At 45.7% G+C, this 19,487-nt stretch overlaps 1 protein-coding gene across 3 annotated transcripts in view; it reads right to left on the bottom strand.

Annotated features, from left to right (window-relative positions):
* LOC147622407 (uncharacterized) overlaps positions 1 to 19,487 on the bottom strand; it is a 70,116-nt gene that overhangs the window by 34,888 nt on the left and 15,741 nt on the right. For all 3 annotated transcript variants that reach the window (XR_015269439.1, XM_086821963.1, XM_086821964.1), the window contains exon 2: positions 14,328 to 14,418. Coding sequence is in view for 2 of the 3 variants with exons in the window: in XM_086821963.1 (XP_086678089.1) it covers positions 14,328 to 14,418 (91 nt within the window). In the remaining variant the exon portion in view is untranslated. The remainder of the gene's footprint in view (positions 1 to 14,327; positions 14,419 to 19,487) is intronic.

Here is a 19,487-nt window from a genome sequence, read left to right as displayed (position 1 = left end):
GGCTTCTCATAGCCAGGTTCTTATTCAGGGTGCTAGAGGTGTATCGGGACTTTACTCGGCTTCTCATAGCCAGGTTCTTATTTAGGGTGCTAGAGGTGAGCATTCGTAAGAAGTCGTTATACTAGAGTTAGGCCAGGCACTCCCTAGTTGGCCGGGTAGTGGTGGCAAACGAAGTACATTACCTTCTGCTAGTCTTTCTCCCGGGCATGTATTGGTCAGGTTTAGTGTTTGATGCAGAACTTCTTTTGGGTGCCCAATGATGGGAGACCGACGAGCGCCAAGGTGGCATGGAGAGATTGATCATTCAGCCGCAACACTAAGGGGGCTTGGGCATCATTGACCCCTCCATCTTTCGACGGTGAGCCTTGGAAAGACTTCTTGCTTGCTAGGATCTCCGCCCGCACTTAAGACATTGGGAGGCCCTTGGCCCCAAAGCACAAGATTTTTCTTCGCAGAGATGCGGGCACGTAGCTTTAGCCCAGCATTTGCGGACAGATTTGCAGCCAGTCTCTTGCGTGCTTGGGATCATCTGAGATTGGCCCTATAGCACTCAGCTCCAATAGCCTCCAAGGAGCAGGTTTGTTAGCCTCTGATCTGGAACCCTTTGGTCCAGCTGCCTTGTGGTCACATGCTCGGGGCTTGCCCACATGTATCATGGGGAGCCTTGAGTATGGGCCCCGCTAGGTCACTTGGAGATTGGCTTGCATTCAGATAGTTACCCCTAGAGGCTAAGGAGAGATGCCTTCTTGGGATCCAGGGTAGAGACCGACTTAGCTTGATATCGACTCTTCCATCCCTCCAAAGTGGCTGGCCTTGATACTGGATCCTTCTCCTCCGTAGTGGCTAGGAGTTCTCACACCAGGCATGGTACACCCTTGGGAGTTCATGGCTCGCACGAGTACTCCGCTCTACTCACCTTCTCGATTGGGCTTCATGACAGACTTGAGAGATGAGAGACCCCCTCAGAGGACTTTAGAGAATGCACCTTGTAGAGGGAGGGTGAGCGTGATTGGTTTTCATGCACATGAGTGGCACATCGACCCTCCAATGGTCAGGGTGACCAAAGAGAGACTATGGTGGCTAGAAACTATCGAATAGTTCTTTTTTTTCTCTATTTTTTTAAATAAAAGGAAAAAAAAACACGACGAATAGCTTTTCGAAAAGAAAACCCTCGCTTTTTTTTCTTTTTCGCGTTTGGGCTGCCCGGCGCTTTTCTCTTGTGTTTGCTTTTGCTTGTGTGCCTATCCGTCTGCGTGGCAGCCAGCCGCCATTGCTTCAGCCAACCGCTATCACTTCTGCTGCCCGCCTTGCGCTTGCTGCACAGCTTCGCTTCTCTTCGCCTCTGCTGCCCTGCTACTGATACCTCTGACACATGGCAACGCTTGCAGCTAGCCATGTCAGCCCAGCCACATCAGCGCCTACCTGCATCAACCACGTGTCAGCACCTGACCTCAGCTATGTGTTAGTGCCTGCAGTTCAGCCAGACTGTGCCACATCAGCCGCCTGTGCCTTGTCATCACCTGCAGCCAACCACGTCAGCTCTTGCAGCCAGGTGTGCCACGTAAGTTGCCTGTACCAATGCCACGTGGTAGTGCCACCTTGAGAGAGAAAGAAGGTACACCTGCAACAAGGTAAGAGAAACACATATACATGCACATGAACAAACACATGAGCATGCACACGTGTACACAAACACACACCAAACATGTATATGCATCCACACACGTGTACAAACTTACACGTGCATATACAGGATTAAACATGATTAGTGAATGCTTAAACATGCTTAAAACATAATTGCAATGCTTAGGAAAAGAGGTAAAATACTCAAGTCCTGTAACATACCCCCCTCTTAAAACAAAGCAATCGTCCTCGATTGTTCATTCAAAGGATCTGCCAAGTGAAACAGAACCTAAGAGAGCAACGAGAAAGCTATGACCTGCCAACTGAAACAGAACATCTAAATAACATAAATCAAGAGCATCCACCTCGTGAATAGTCATGTCCCGTGGAAGCTTTACCTGCTCTGCTCATGGCCATCCCACAGGACCCACGATCAACAATACATCATGAACATGAGTAAACACTGATGCATATCAAACAAAAGTCTAGAATAGGTGTCCCCATTCTCTCAAAATATTCGTATATCCATGAATCAAACCATGTGACTAGTACACATATATCATAGAAATCCCATAGGCAGATATACTGTCAGTTTAGTATCTCGGGTGTGCTGATAAGAACACCAAGCGACTTCTAGATCTCATCCAAGTGAACTCTGTGACAAGGGAGCGGAGTCACCTCCCTCTTGAGTAACAGGTAGTACTCCAAAATCCACAGCTGAACCTGTTGAAGCACTTTCTAAGATAGGCTTCAAACCAAAAGCCTCGAGGTAAAGTTGTAGTATCCTCAGTGAATCTGCCAAGCTACCCTCCTCCATCCACTTCGAATCCATAGGTGAATAGTTCACTAACTTCACCAGATATCGACGTGAAACTTTTCCTCTGACTTTTCTTTCTTTATGTGCCAAAATCTGTTCCGGTTGAAGAATCTCATCAAGTTCTTCCACCTCTGGTTGCGGCTCATCAACCTGATCTATAGACACCGCACCTCTAAAAGGTCTAAGAAGACTCACATGGAATGCATTATGAATCCTCCAATGATCCGATAACTGAAGACGATAGGAAACATCACTCATCTTCTCAATCACCTGAAAAGGCCCATAGTACCGCATACTCAATTTAGGATATAAGCTCTGTTTACCCTTCATTTTCCAGAGTCTAGCCTTCTCAAATCCCAAAAGCACCCAATCACCCAAATCAAAAACCAATGATCGACGGTGAAGGTTTGCTGCTTTCCTCTGTTTCTCTTGAGTCCTTTGAAGAGCCACCTTGACCTTCTTGTAAGCCTCATCCATATTCTCCACAAAACGATCTGCCTCGAAGATCTTATCTTTTGTATGCAAGATCGAAGGTACTTTCTTCCCGCCTTCCACAATCTTGAAAGGTGCCTTACCTGTCGAACTGTGAATGGTGTTGTTGTAAGCAAGCTCCACCAAAGGAAGATACTTTTCCCACTGTTCCTTATGATCCGAAACATAACACTTTAGAAGATCCAGTACAACAGAGTTGGCAATTTCCGATTGTCCGTCTGTTTGTGGATGAAAAGACGATGAGAACTGCAATGAGGTCTTCATGTTCTCGAACAATGCTCTCTAAAATAAACTCGTCATTCGAGGATCTCGGTCACTAACAATAGATGTGGGCATCCCATGGTACTTGAAGATATTTGTCAAAAATATCCTCACCATTTGCTCTGCATTAATCTTCTTCCTGACTGGAATGAAGTGGGCCTTCTTGCTGAAACGATCCACAATAGTCCAGATGCCATCATTCCCACTCTTTGTCCTAGGAAGATCAAAGATAAAATCCATAGCAATACTCTCCCACGGTCTATCTGGAATAGGCAAAGGTTGAAGTATCCCAGGTGTCTTTTGACGATCATACTTCACCTTCTAACAAATGATACAATCACGAACAAAAGCATCAGCATCCCTGCGCATAGTAGGCCAATAAAAGAATGCCTCCAAAGCCTTCATTGTAGCCTCAATACCACGATGGCCTGCATAAGGTGGAGCATAGAATTCTGTCAAAACCTTCTGCCTCAACTGAGATGTGACACACAATTTGTCATGCATCATAAAAAATCCTTCCTTGAGAATAATGATCGACTCGCTCTCCTTCAGTCAAACAATCAAAAATCCGCTCAAAATCTGAGTCATGAGCGTACTATTCTCGCATATCATCAAGTTCATGAGTGATGAAAGATAATAGAGACGACAGCCATATGTGGTTTCCTAGACAAGGCATCCGCAACCACACTTTTTTGCCATCTACATGAACAATCTGAAAGTGACACATGGACAAAAAGTTTGCCCATCTCATATGCTTCTCTGAGAGCTTCGTTTGAGTAAGGAAGTATCGTAGAGTCTAATGATCACTCTGAACAATGAAATCAGCCCCAAGAAGATAATGCTTCCAAGTAGAAAGAGCATGAATAATCGCAAGAAGCTCCTTCTCATATACTTGTAGATTCCTTTCTGCTGGTGACAAAGTTCTACTCTCATAAGCAATAACATGTCCATCTTGCATAAGAACAGTCCCAATGCTATTCCCGCATGCATCACACTATACCACAAAAGGTTTTTGTAGATCTGGTAAAACCAAAACTGGACCAGTGGTTAGCTTTTCCTTAAGCTTGCTGAAAGCTTCCACTTCCTTCTTTGTCCATCAGAATTTTACATCTTTCTTGGTCAGGTGATGTAAAGGTGAAGCAATCTCTGCAAAGAATCGGATAAACCTCCTGTAATATGAACAAAGTCCTAAGAAAATTCTCACATCATGAATAGTCTGCAAATCTGGCCAATTCTTTATTGCTTCAATTTTTGTTGGATCCATCCTGATGCCATCCTTAGACACTATGTGCCCAAGAAAGTGAATATCCTGCATGAAAAATTCACTCTTCTTTCCATTGACAACCAACCTATGCTTTCTGAGTTCCTCAAAGACTTTGGTCAAATGCTCCCGATGCTCCTTCTCTGAATGAGAAAACACAATCATATCATCAAAGAAGGTGCCCACAAAAGCACGGTGGGATCGAAAAATCCGATCCATCATCCTATTAAAGGTCGCTGGAGCATTCGTAAGACCAAAAGGCATGACCAAAAACTCATAAAGTCCAAAAGTTGTCCTCAAAGCTGTCTTGTGCACATCTTCTGGCCTGATGCGAATTTGATGATATCCACTCTTCAGATCAATGCGACTGAAGTAAGCTAGTCCCTGTAACCGATCCAAAAAATCATCGATTCGAGGTATAGGGAATCTGTTCTTGACGGTAATCGTATTCAGTGTCCTGTAATCAATGCACATCCGCCAAGAACCATCTTTCTTTTGTACCAAAAGTACTGGTGAACAATAGGGCAAAGAGCTCGGCTGAATCAACCCTTTGTCCAACAGATCACGCACTTGGCTCATAATCTCTTCTTGTTGGGCTGCACTCACCCTATAGGGTGGCTTATTTGGTGGTGAACTTCCAGGAATCAAATCAATCCCATAATCTTCAGGCCTAACAAGTAGCAACTCCCCTGGCAAAGCCTCTGAAAAACAATCTTGAAAACTTTTGAGAAAGTCCAATCTTTCCTTATCCAACTCAGACAGGTTAAAATCTGTTGTATCCTGATTCTCTTTAACAAACACTAAGTAAACAAAAAGATGTTTCTTTATTAAACGAGAAATGGCCGAGGCCGATACAACAGGAATAGATTCTCCTTTAAGCTTTACATCAAGAGTGTGTTCCTTATTCTTATGAGTGACAGAGATTTTCTTGTTGAAAGTATCTACTACCGCTTTAACCTTATGGCACCAAGGCATACCCAACAAAACATCACAACCGTCCAAAGACATAATGTAGAAATCATCCTCTCTATCCGTGTAAGTCAGCACAGTGAGACGCTGTTTCCCAACGATTAGTGTAACCTCAACCGAATGTCCAAGACAAGCCAAAGTAGCCTCATGTAACACACCCATCTCCTTTGGTTTGATGCCCAACTTTGCTGCAAGCTTCGGGATGATGAAGTTTGCACAAGCCCCAGGATCGAAAAAGATCAAAACCTGCTGATCTCGAAGTCTTCCCCATGCTCTGCACAACTCTGAAGATGCATCCCCTTGCTTCATCCCTATCAAGTCAGGTACTAGTCCAGCAGACGGTTTCTGTTTCTTTGCTTTAGGCTCTTCCTATGAATCATCTGCATTTTTAAGTGCTCTCTTCGGACACCTATAGTACCGATGTTCCTCTTCTCCACAAGAGAAACATTTGTTGCCAGCAATAAGCTCTTTCTTTTCTTCATCTGTTCTTTGAGGTAAGGACTGAAATTTTCTCTTCTTGGATTGCCACTTCTCTCGTGGTTCAGTGTTTTTGGTCTCCTTTGGCTCCTTTGCCTCTGTTGATGCTTTCTTGGAAAAGAGACGTTGATCCTTGAATCCTGACATCTGACCAGTAAGCATGGCATATCCAGTCTGAGCATTTTCTATCATCTGAGTCATATTAATGACCTTTGTTTTAATGCAATAATCTCGAAGCTCCTTGGGTAACCCACAACAATATGTCTCTACCTGCTCAACTAGTGACACGGGCCTAAAGGATATGACCGGTAGTAGAGCATCCCAAAATTTCTTGTTATATTCTTCCAGATTACTACAATCTCTGGAATCTAATCGATACCAAGCTGTCATAACATCCACCTCAAAAGTCGGTGTCAACCATAAAAAAGAGAAGATTTGCTTGAACTCCACCCAAGTGCTAGGTGCTATTCCCTGATAAAGAAGTGTTGACCACCATTGAAGAGCATTTCCCTTTAGGAAAGAAGCTGCCTTTTGTACCTTAGATGCCTCTATGAAGTTACCACCAGAAAATGCCGCATCAAACTGTTGAATGAAGATGAGAGCCTTCAAATGATCCTTTGCACCACTAAAAGTATCAAACTTTACTGCAGCACCACCCTCTTTATAATCTTTTGGCTTCTCGCCCTGAACAAAATTATCATATGGATGTGGTTTGAGAAAAGAATTGCCCACAGCATTAGATCCCATGCCCATCATACCACCTCCCATACCAGGCATACCAAAAGCACTTCCACCACCACCACCAAAAGTTCCATACATACCTCCTAGCATACCTCCACACATACCTCCATGCATACCTGGTTGCATACCATAGCTCCCAGCCATGCCCATCTTGGGTACACCTGTCATGGAATGAAAGACAGAGCCTCCGCCAAACTAACCAGGATGAGAAGTATTAAATGGGTTTCCATGGATAGGTGGGAGAAAAGAAGAAGAAGAATCGGGGTATGGCTAAAAATTTGGGTGGATGGGAGCCGAATGTTGAGGCTTAGCTTTCTTCTCAGACCCCTGCTTCCGTGGTTAATCAGCTTTGAAGTTTTGTGGAAAACGTGAGTCCTTTGTAAGTTCCATTAATCCCTCCATCAAACTCTGCATCTTTACTTCATAGGTGGCATCATCATCTTCAAGATCTGGCATATCGGAAGGTATTTCTTGCTCGCTTTCCTCATCTTCATAGAAGTAGTCGTCCTCTTCCGAAGATAAATCCTTCATCTCCGCACTAGTTCGAGCCATAGAATTAAATGTGTCGACCACATGCTCGCCCTCTTGAAAAAGTTGACGATGAATCCCGGCAATGGAACCTTGAAACCGGCCTTCAGAAACTTGACCGGCGGTGAACACACTTAATCACACTTTAATCGCTTTAAGAAGAAGAAAATAAATAAGTGGAGCTAGAGTGCTCCTGCACAAAAGACCAATTGGCCCCAGAGCGTGGCGCCCCCGCAAGTATTTATAACTCGAGGTCGGCGTAGCCCTTGTACAAATCCCGAGAAGATGCCTCCTTGATCCACGTGGAGAAGATCTCCTTCTAGCTTTCACCCAAATTGTGTTGTGGGATACAAGAGCCTTGGCCCCTTATTTATACAAGTTTGGGGAAAAAAGCTATGCTTTTCCCCCAAACTATGACAAAAGCTTTTCCAAAGAAACTATCAAATAGTTCTTTTTTTTCTGTCTCTTCTTTTTTAATAAAAGAAAAAAAAAACGGCGAATAGCTTTTCGAGAAGAAATCCCTCGCTTTTTTGTTCTTTTTCGCGTTTGGGCTGCCCGGCGCTTTTCTTTGCTTTTGCTTGTGCACCTGTCCGTCTGCGTGGCAGCCAGCTGCCATCGCTATCGCTTCTGCTGCTCGCCTTGCGCTTGCTGCACAGCTTCGCTTCTCTTCACCTCTGCTGCCCTGCTACTGATACCTCTGACACATGGCAGCGCTTGCAGCTAGCCATGTCAGCCCAGCCACATCAGCACCTGCCTGCATCAGCCACGTGTCAGCTCCTGACCTCAGCCATGTGTCAGCACCTGACCTCAGCTACGTGTTAGTGCCTGCAGTTCAGCCAGACTGTGCCACATCAGCCGCATGTGCCTTGTCATCACCTGCAACCAACCACGTCAGCTCTTGCAGCCAGGTGTGCCACGTAAGCTGCCTGTACTAGTGCCACGTGTCAATGCCACCTTGAGAGAGAAAGAAGGTACACCTGCAACAAGGTAAGAGAAACACACATATACATGCACATGAGCATGCACACGTGTACACAAACACACACCAAACATGTATCTGCATCCACACGCGTGTACAAACTTACACATGCATATACAGGATTAAACATGATTAGTGAATGCTTAAACATGCTTAAAACATAATTGCAATGCTTAGGAAAAGAGGTAAAATACTCAATCTTGTAACATCCTCTCCCAAGCATTTGCCCCTCAGTAGTGCCGTCATAGCCTCTGCCAACTCCTCAGCTATAAAGGGGGTCAGGAGGAAAGTCCTAAGAGAGTGAGGGACCACCTCTTATGTGTCACCACACACGCTCACACGCATCCACCACCTATGCGGAAATGGGGGCACCGGTGAGAAGAGTGCTGAAGAAATATGTGGCAATGGCTCTCACATGCGGGGGGGTCTGTAACAATAGACCCATCCAGGCCTCGCAACCTGCAGATACCCTCTCTTTGTTTGTGTGGGCATGCAATCTCAAAGAAATCTCCAATGACCCTATCTCCCGCCTGCTTTCAAAAAGAGGCTCTGGCGTGGCATCTATACTCCACCCACCGCTCATATAGAAACAATCAAGTCTAGAAAGGTTAGAACTTAGGGCCGGCGTTCCTCCTATCAAATCTGGAGAAACACAAACTCTTGGGGCTGCGTCTGAACTCTAGAAGATGTCAAGGGTCCTGTCCCCTAAGCGCCAAGATCAACTCTGCACCAGATAGTGGCCATGCCACCTCTGAGCTTGTCATTGTTCGACTCTAACATGTTAAAGTCCCTCCCCATACGCTAGAAATTTGCGTGCAGCGGCAGGGACCGACGAATTGTACTCCAGAATATGGATCTATCGGAGCTACTGTCGTGTTCGGTGCGTAGACATTTAGGAAGCCACCACAGTCCTCCCCAATCTTGATGGTGACCCACTGAGCCCGTCCAATGACAATGGTGCTTGAGTCTACCACTCCCGGCAAAAGCTGCTCACTGACCGAAATGCATACTCCACCTTGTGTCCCAGACGGGACAAAAGAGTGGGACCAGAAGGTATGACTCCTACACTGCAAGAGGGAGGCTAGGCCCCTGCGGAGACTCCTCTCTTGATCTCTAAACATGATGAGCATGTCTTAAGCTGGTGAAGGGTGTTGATCTCTTGTAGTCCAAAGTCCAACATTGCTCCCGGTCTAAAAGTGAGGGACTCCCAAATTTCCTTGACTCTTCTAGCGATCTCTGGACCTAGTCAGGGATGCTAGTCTGCGTGTGTCCTCTAGAAGGACAACTAGCGAACGACTTTATGCCTACGGGAATACCAACCAAACCACCACAGGCCATGTACTCACTCCCTGTGAAAGTATCTACGCCTCCTCCCATCCTGTCCTCTGGGTCCTCTAGCATGTTAAAACCTCCACTTGTGCACCAAAAATCTGCCTGGGAAGTGCCTGCCTTATTTGTCAAATGAGTTCACAGCTTACATGCAGTTACATGGTATTTCTAATCAGTGTACGACCCCCCATACCCAACATTGGTATCAGAGCTTGAGCTTCAGCCTATTGCACACATCCTGCATTAGGGTTTTGCTGCATTAGGGTTAGGGTTCCCACCTACTTCGCCCTGTTTAGGGTTAGGGTTTCGCCCTCAGCTTCCCTGTCGACGCCCTGCCGCTGCCTAGGATTAGGGTTTTGCCCTCAGCTTCCCTGTCGCCGCCCTGCCACCGCCCTTGCAGTAGCCCTCAGATCCGCCTTCAGGTCGCCATTCGCCATCAGAATCGCCACCTTCAAGTCGCTATTCGCCGCCGGAAACGCTGTCACCACAGGTCGCCGCCATCAGATCTGTGACCGTACGCGTCACCTTTGCATCGTACGTCTTCAGATCTACTCTGCGCCGACCGTACCTGCACGTACGCCGCCTGTCGCCCTGCATCATACGACGTCCCAAATCTGGCGACACCCTGACCTATACTTCCTGTGCTGTACGCCGCCCTTCTCCTCGAAATATGTGCCAATAGTAACCAATAACCAATTTGCTATCTTTTTTAATTTCTTTTAAAAATTTCAGAAATTGCTAAAAATATCAGCAAATTGGCTGCATTAATTTTGGGGCTTTTCATAATTGAGCTCAAAATTGCAAAATTGACATACATTGGCACTGATTTTGCCTGATTCGATTCGTAATTGCACTAGAAATTTGGGGATTTTGCAAAAATTGACACCATTTGTAGGTCCTTTATAGACATTTGCAAGCATTTTGGGTGTTACAGGCAGATTCAGTTGACATTGGGCCATTTTCCCCAAATTTTTGGGTGTTGCAGCATTACTTGTTTGTACACACTTGTGACCGCCATGTCTAGGAACACTGGTGATTTATTTTGAATGCTTTCCGTTAGGGATAAGTTGGATGGCACCAACTATCCTATGTGCGCATACATGATGAAACATGTACTTGTTGCAAAGAATTTGTGGGTTTATGATGTATCTTCAGGTGGTGCTACATCTTCTGCACCTTTGCCACCCACTCCAGAACAGCTCAAATGGGATGCCAAGGATGCTCAGGCACATGCTTTGATTGCCCTTTCATGCAAAAGGCAGGTTATACCGCACATTCGTTCATGCACTTCTTCTAAGGGTGCATGGGATGTACTTGCTTCTTTGTATCAGGTTCGCAATGAGGCTCGTGTTGCCTATCTTCGCAAGAAGATTGAGTCTGAGCATATGGATGAGGGTGATTCAATGGACAAGTTCCTTACCCGCATCAAGGATTTGCAAGAGCAGCTCATCAACATTGATGAGGTCATTCCAGATGGTTCACTTGTATCTACAGTGCTTCAGGGTTTGCCAGAATCCTATCAGGGTTTTGCTACTACTCTTCGTCTACTCATGAAGGGTAATCCAAATTTGTATACCTTTGATTAGTTGGTGACTCTCTTATTGCAGGAGGAGCAGTCTCGTTCTAATAGGACCACTATGCTTTCTGCCGATCAGGCATTTGGTGCCTTTGATCGAAACAAAGGTAAATCTGGGGCTGCATCTAGTGGTAAACCTAAGGGCAAACCACATGCCCATTCAGATTCTACCTCATTTAAAGAGGGTGACAACAAGAAAAAGAAGAGATGCAACTATTGCAGAAAACCTGGCCATCTTATTGAGGAATGTAGGAAGCGCATTGAGAGTGAAAAGAAAAAGAAGCAGCAAGGTTTGGCCGCTGCTGTGGACACTAAAGAAGAAGCTAACTTTGCTCATGAGGGATATGCATTAGTGGTTACATGCAGTTTGCCTGCTTCTTGTATGTCTATCTCAGCTAGAGATTGGTACTTTGACAGTGGTGCTTCTAAGCACATCACTTCTTGCAGAGATCTATTTGACGGGGATGACGGAGCGGCTGCCATGGAGTCCTCGTGGAAGGTGAAGACCACAAGCACCTTACCTTGCCGATGAAACCTGCTCGGAGAATGATGGGCGACGGAAGAGATAGGACTAGACAAGATCAGAGAGCACAGCAGAGAGGCGAGGAGGCACACACAAAAAAACATAACAACACAGAGGGTGCGGGGGGGAAGCAGGGCCGGATAACCAGCAAAGGAGAAGGCGGGACTGGCAAGGGTCAGTTGGGCTAATGGGCGGGACGGAATGGGCCGCAACCCCCCCATTGGTAAATCATACATTACCCATGAGTATTTAAGTACAAGCATGAAGGTTTCCCGATCAGAATTCCAACATAACATAAAACCAATAAGTGTCCAGGAAGAGTGCTGAGGGGATGAGGCCCCAAAGTGCTCTTCCTCTGTCACAAACCCTCATTCTCCCCATGGAGTAGATGAGATTTCCATGCCAAGGTATAGGGTGTCTCTCTTTAGAGATTGACCATCCAATGCTCCACACCCTGTTTCACCACTGGTCCTACAGGAATCTACACATGTACTTAACCAACCGTCCGAGACAAGGGAGTCATCGGGGAGGTCTGCATTCTGATCAATAGAATCCAATTGTGTGACCGCAGTATGCTGAAAATTAATTCAAAATTCTCCCAAGCTGGAGCTCCTGCTTCCCCCGCTGCGCACCTGCATTCCTCCTTTGCCTAGCCCCTTCCTTGCCTCCACCCCCCCCCCTCCCCCCTCTCTCGCCTAGCCCTCTGCACGTCGCGCCCTCCTTCAGCCCCTCGCTCGCGCTAGGTGGCACCCTCATTGACCTGCGCGCAGCTCTTTCAGCGCCGCCCCTGCCCTTCCGTCACTGCTGCAGCCCAGTGTGGTGTCCTTTATCTTATTATGCTTATTCTTTTGTTGTCATGTGAGTGATGGAAAGGTTTATCAATTTGTCATCTCATCTTAGTTCATGTTTAAATACTTAAACTAATTCCTTAAACACACCAGACGGGTTTCAGTCAGCACCACATTATGAAGGCTAGAAGCAAAGAGATGGGGCCTAAGGCTTGATTGCGGAGTTGATGCAGGTGTAAAGCCATGAAGGTGAAGGGACTCACACGACAGTCATTAGGAAAGGGAGGGGAATGGCATGAGTACACTAGGGATTCTTCCCCAAGTGGACCCTGCAAATAAGCCCACAACCCTTTACATAGACTATCCCAAGGTGTCCCTAACTTAAAGGCACATAAACATTTACTCTGTTATAAAACGACCCTGGAGTTGCTTGTAGCCTTGGATGCCTTTACAAAAGTTATCCTTAAACACAAGCCTAGCCTCATCATATGTCAATACATCTCAAAGGTCATCCTTACGCATGGGCCTAGCCTCATCATGTACTAGCTCAATTATAAAGGGGAGCATCTCTCATGGGCCTCCTCATTGCAATCCAACCACCCAGCATCTCATGGCCTGCCATCACAGAGCAAGGCTGCTGCACTACACACAAACCCCACAACAAGCATCATCTCACAGCTGCATGCACTAAACCCTCCATACACAGCCTTCACCACAACAGGCTAGCCTCTCACGGTAGAGGAAAAAAAAACGCAACATAATCTCTCAAAAAGCAAGGTTCTCACAGCATCTAAGCGGCTAATCACACCCCGTTTCAGGAAATACCTTGATCATTGGGGCAGGCTCAACAGAAGCACGATTCTGTCCAGCCTCTTCTGCGGGGTTGTATAAAGAGAATAAGGAAAAAAATATGTGGCAGATGGACTGACACAGGTATAATCATTAGAAAGAAGATGAGCTAAGCAAAATATCCCTTTTTTTTTAGTGTTTGCAACCCACACACACATGAGCGCCACCCCCTTGCTACATGTCATTTCCTGGCCGCAACAGATGAGACTTGAACTCGCGATGAGCTTCAAGCACTAACATGCGATGGGAAACCAGCTCAGCAAAAGATCTATGCCATATGGCTTGATAGAAGCTCTATAAACTTCACAAGGCTACAAGCAGGCTCAAATGAGCTACATGCAAACAAATCAACAGGTTATGTGCCCAGATCATGATTTGCTGGTGTAAACAGACTCCTGCAATTTCTCTGCTGCCCAGGCATTATAAGACAGTAGAGACAAAAGGATGATCCTAAGGATTGATGTTCATAGCTAGGCTAGGGGTAAAGCAGGGACTGACAAGCGTTGTAAAACAGGACATATAAAGCTTGAGAAGGATGAACCGTTCAGCATTACTGAGTTCAAGTGAGAGGTACGTGAAGGGAGGACTGGCTCTAAAGGAAGCCTTTTAATCCTATTGGTGGACAAGCTACCTCACTTCGATGATTGCATGCTTGGGCACCATATCCCCAGCATTTTTCCCCTCTGGACTTCCCCCCCCCCCACACACACACATTGCAAGGACCGCCGTCAGTGCAGAATATATAGCAAGCCCTATACCGTGTCAGGAAAATTTACTGAATGCACAACTAAAGTAGGCAATGCTGTCAACCTAGTGCAACTGATGTCATTCATCTCCTCGATCACAATTTCCTCAACTGTGACATCATTTCCCGAGGTCAACCAGTGGAAGTCCACAGTGATACATGGTGTTAACCAATGTTAGGCTAAACTGACATACCAGCATGGCAAACATGATAGAGCAATCTAGGGAAACAAGATCTATAGCAGATTTGCATTCACTTCTCTACACAAAACCTCTGCTTTTGAAGTCATAAGCCACAGCTTTGTTACCTTTGATTTTTTTTTTAACACAAAAAGTCTGCTTTTAAGGTCATAAGCCACAGCTTGGTTACCTTTGGTTTTTTTTCTTTGCAATAGCGTCAAGCTCTTCCTCACAATCATCATCTTTATCATCATTCTCCAGCACCATTTCAGTTATCGTGCCTGCAAACACTCAAATGGTGCAAAGTGAGACAAAAACCTTCTAAAAACAGCAAGCACTACATTACTATTTAGAAATGAAAATTGTTCTTCTTCAGTAAAGCAGAAGAAATTTTTTTTTAAAATCATGATTCAATGCTGGACACAGCACACACGCCTACCTCCTCGGCCCACTCCATCTCATTTGGTTGAGTGGGGTTTGTCCCTAGTGTGGTGCTTAATGTGGTAGCGTCTATGAAAATACCTAGGACTCAGTTATCATTATTTATAAAGGAAACCACAGACAAAGAAGTCAGCCAGGAGTGCGGGACCTCAAGGCTCAGGGCCAGGAGTAGCTCACAGCAGGATACCCATATATTTCTTGGCAGTATGGGATGCCATAGCCTATCACCATAGCCAGGCTCAGAGAGTGGTTCTGAGAGGGGATCTATGGTCTAGAGATGAGCCTATGGCCAAAAACTATGGTGTCCTTTGGTTGATATTGGTTATCATGACCCTAGGATGATTCGAGGTATGTGATCCTTACATTGGTATCCGAGCTGGGTCTATTCGGCTGAGTGCTCTCAAGGCACAGTTGATACCATGTCCTTTCCATGTCATGTGCTACGATCACCTCCAGGAGCTTCTGCAGGAACTGAACCTGTGTGTGGACAGATTTAGGGGGATTGTGATGCAAGGAATAGCTGGACTGTTCTTTCCCCCCAAAAAAATTGTTTTCTTTTCAGAAAAACAGGCTTTTTCATGCTTTTCATGGGGCCCCCTAGCTGGACACAAGTTGCACAGGGACATTCAAATTGTCCATACAGGTGGTACAAACGTATGGACATCCATACGATGCCCACATGCCCATACAGATACCTCACAGAGACATTCATTGTTTACGAAATCCCACAGAGGCATCCAAGCCCTTGTTTTTTGTAAATTAAAGGGAATTCCATTTACGTCTTATGGGCTGCAAACCATAGAAATAAACTTCCCAATTAAGTGGAAACAAGGTGGTTGCATACTGTGTAGGTAAAGTCTGTTCAGTACATGTGGTAAGCATCCTGTACGAATATGCAAAGTTACCTCTTACTGGGATTGATAACCTCTTACTGGGATTGATAAGGACATGAAGCTAATGATGGCAGCAAAGATGCGAGCTGGAGCTCCCCCCATCTGCCCACCTGCCTTCCCACGCCATCGCCCCCCTCTGCCTCCTTTCTCCCTCGCGCTGTGACTGCCACCTCCCTCTTCCTGTGCGCAACCCCCCTGCTGCATCCCTCCTCGCCCTCCACCTCCCTTTCCGTGTGCACCCCCTGCCTTCACACTCCACTCCGTCTTCTTCCTTTGTGCCCCCTTGTCCCCTTTGCACTTCTTTCCGCCTCCTTGCTTCCCAGCCGTCCTCCTTTCCACCCGCCTTGTTTCTTCCCCCTTTGTAGTCTGCCATTCACCCACCTGCTCCCATCATCCTGATCCCCTTCATCTCATTCTCTTCAGCCCCCTTCGTCAGGTGTTTTCAGCTTTTGGGCAGATTTTTCTTCAGCCAATGTCGGCGTCTTCTGGTCTTCTCACCTCCGAGACTCCATGGCAGCCGCTCTGTTGTCCCCAACCGAGGCCGCCGTCCCTTGCCTTTCTTTTTCTGAAGCGGACCTTCAGCTCCTTGCTTCAACAATCGCCTCCTTGGAGACCTCCACCCTAGTTTGCAAGATTGTGGGTAGCCGCCCAGCGCGTGGACAGCTGAGGGATCTTTTGTAGGCTAGCCTCATCAGCGAGCCTAGCAAGATTACTGATATTCATCCTTTGGGGCGTGGATACTACCACGTTGAGTTTGATTTGCCTCCAGCATCGGATATACGTATCTAGTAATAACCAGTACGAAGGTCAATCTTCGTAAAATATGCAACACCTTGCAACCTATCTATCAAATCATCTGCATTCTTAATCATGACTTTATTTAACTTTTTATAATTTACACACATCCACCAAGTATCATCTTTGTGCTGAAACACTAGAGCTCCCCAAGAAGATTTACTCTTGCATGTGTCCCATCTTCAGATATTCCAGTTGAATGTATTAGAATGATAAGGTTGTGTGTACACAACCACAAGTACATGGCATAATAATAAAATTAGTCTAGGTGTCCTTTCACACCATAGTAGCAATGAAACACGTTTCTGACTTCATTGAAAGAACGACGTTTCGGTTTTTTTGAAACGAGTTTTTAATCTGTTTTTTTTTTTTAAGTTTTTGGGGATTTTGAACGTTTAGAAAACATACAGCTGAAAATTTGGGCCCTTTTTATGCTTTTGTTGGTCACGAATCCTAAACGCGCGCACACGTTTCCACATACACGTTTCCTGCACACACGCACCCTTCGGGAGGGGGATTTCTACCGCGCAGGGCATTCCCACCACATATTATGCTAAGCAAGAATGTTTTTGGGGCAGTTTTATGAAGCATCCTGAGATTGGGGGTTTTCAACAAGGAGCTTTTTTTCTGTTTCTTTGCCAGAGATGGGTCGAACTCGTGATAATGTGTGGGCACACGTCACTTCTCTTGGAATATATGGTGGGTCCGGGGCTGAAAAATGGAGATGCAATTTTTGTTTGTAAGTGACTGATAGGAGTGTAATCCGCATCAAAGCCCATTTGTCTAGCTTGAAGGGGGAAGGGATTTCTGCTTGTCCCAAGGTGCCAAAGGCTGTGCATGACGGTCTACAAGCTTGGAAGAAAATGCAAGAAGGGGTTATTGACTCTAACACAGGTACAGGTGTCGAGAAAGAAGAGAATTCTGAGGCGGTGACAAAGAAGGGAAAAACACACGTGGTCGAGAGCCAAGACTCATATGCAAGTGGTGTACATGGAGGTTCAAGCTCTATGCCAGTAGCGGCTCGTTCTAAATTGCCGATTGTGGGGTCTCTCAAGAGAGGCACTATCAAAGTTGGTATTCAAAAACAGGCTGTGAAAGAGCCAACTCAAGAGCTGACTAAGCTTTTCATACAGTGTGCCTTGTCTTTCAACATACTACACACTCATCGTTGGAAATGTGCCATGCGTGCAATCAGCCGAATTGGATACAAGCGGGAGGGGCCCAACTATAAGACTTTGCGCACAAAAGAGCTCCGTAGAGAGCGTGCAGAGGTGCATCATGAAATTCAGCCATTGAGGAAGACATGGGAGAAGTATGGTTGTTCATTGCTTTGTGATGATGTACGCAAGAGGAGTGTGTACATCTTGGTGTCCTCTTGCAAGGGCACAATGTTCTTGCGTGCCATTTACGCAACCCACGCAGGTACATTGGTGCAAGAGAGTTTATCTGGTGCCATTTGTGAAAGGCTGTGTTGGAAGGCCGGAAAACATTGTGCAGGTGGTGACTGACAATGGTTCAACTGTGTTAGTATGGGCCGCATGCTTGAGGACGAGTTACCACGCATTGTTTAGACACCATGTGCCAGTCATAGTCTCGATCTTATGATGGAGGATATGGGCAAGCTTGGTTGGGTGCAGAACATATTGAATACAGCTCGCTTCATTGTCAAATTTGTCACAAAAAGACCCAAGATACTTCTATTTATAGGGCACAGGGTGAGTTGAAGTTGTGTAAACCTCCGACCACTAGGTTTACATACATGTTCATAGTGCTTGACAGAGTAGTAAGAGTCTAAAAGGGACTCTTACGGTTAGTGGTGGCCAAGGAGTGTTATGATTGGGAGACTGACAATAAGTGTCCAAAGTCACATAAGTTTGCCAGCACTATCATGGGTGGTGAGTGGTGGGCAACAGCAACAAAGGGGTTGGTGACAATTTTGCAAACTTTCTACAGTGTATTGCGTATCACCGACGTGGAGGGCAGCACCATGGGACTCTTGCACGAGTACATGGACAAACTTGGCGAGGCCCTGAATAAGGCAACTCGTATTTCTGACATTGAGTAAGTATTGTCTTCACTCTTAACTCTTAAATTTCAGCTCTAAACTTCTAGCATCTGAAATCTAAATTTGAATGTTTAACAAACTAGAAAGGCCAGCCTTCGTGCTATTTGGAACGAACGTTGGGATTGGTTTCATAGACCAAATCCATGCGGTGGCCCACATTCTCCATCCTTTGTGGAGACACAAAGACCAAGCAATCTGCGAGGAGTTGGAGGATGGTTGGACCAAGTATGTGATAGCATGGGTGGGTGGAGATGTGGCTGAGCTGGCTATCTTGGAGCAGCAGCGACTTGCCTTCCGCAACAAGACAGGAAAACATTTTGGGTCACCTACTGCGGAATTGCATTCAGGGATGTTGCAGCCCGTATCTTGGTGGGAAAAATATGGTATAAGCGCCCCGCAGCTAGTGAGTATTCATTAAAGTTTTGTGCTCATGTCACATGTGCTGTCACTTGTGTCATGAATGATGAATCATGATTCATGACTCACCCATGAATTTTGGTATTTGAATTTTGGCAGAGGAGGCTTGCTATGAGAGTGCTCTCACAGGACTGCAGCTCAGGTCCTTGTGAGAGAAATTGGAGTACATGGGCCCTTTTCCATACAAAGAAAAGGAACAAATTTATCACTACACGATTAGAGCAATTAGTTTACTATCATTTGCAACCTCCGTCTACTTGAGCACAGAGGCAATTCCATAGAGCCCATACAGGTGAATGTCAACAAAATCGACATCGAGAAAGTGAAAGACATCCCGGAGATCCCACCTGATGAGCAAGACATTTACACCATGTTATATGAGGTGGCGATGTAGGAACTAGGGGAACTCGTAGCCGCTCTCGAGCCAAGGTCGGAGTTCAAATGGGTACACATGGTACTAGTACGAGTGTTGAAGGCATGGCATGCCAAGTTTGGGCATGTATATTTCAGAAGTTTGATGCTTTTGCAAAAGCATAATATGGTGGAATGCATGCCTCATATAGAGATTCGAGATAATCATGTTTGTGAACGTTAAATTCTTGGCAAAATGCATGGAAAGCCATTCCCAAGAGATGGTTCAATGAGAGCTAATGGCAAATTAGAGCTCATTTATAGTGATGTTTGTCGTCCTATGAGGACACCATCTTTGGGGAGACATCTATATATTTTGTCACATTCA

The sequence above is a fragment of the Cibotium barometz genome, chromosome 28, assembly GCF_041138505.1.
Source record: "Cibotium barometz isolate CiBa-2024 chromosome 28, ASM4113850v1, whole genome shotgun sequence".
NCBI classification, from domain to species: Eukaryota; Viridiplantae; Streptophyta; class Polypodiopsida; order Cyatheales; family Cibotiaceae; genus Cibotium; species Cibotium barometz.
The sequence above is the reverse complement of the archived record's forward strand: the minus strand, read 5'-3'. Positions and strand labels throughout refer to the sequence as shown.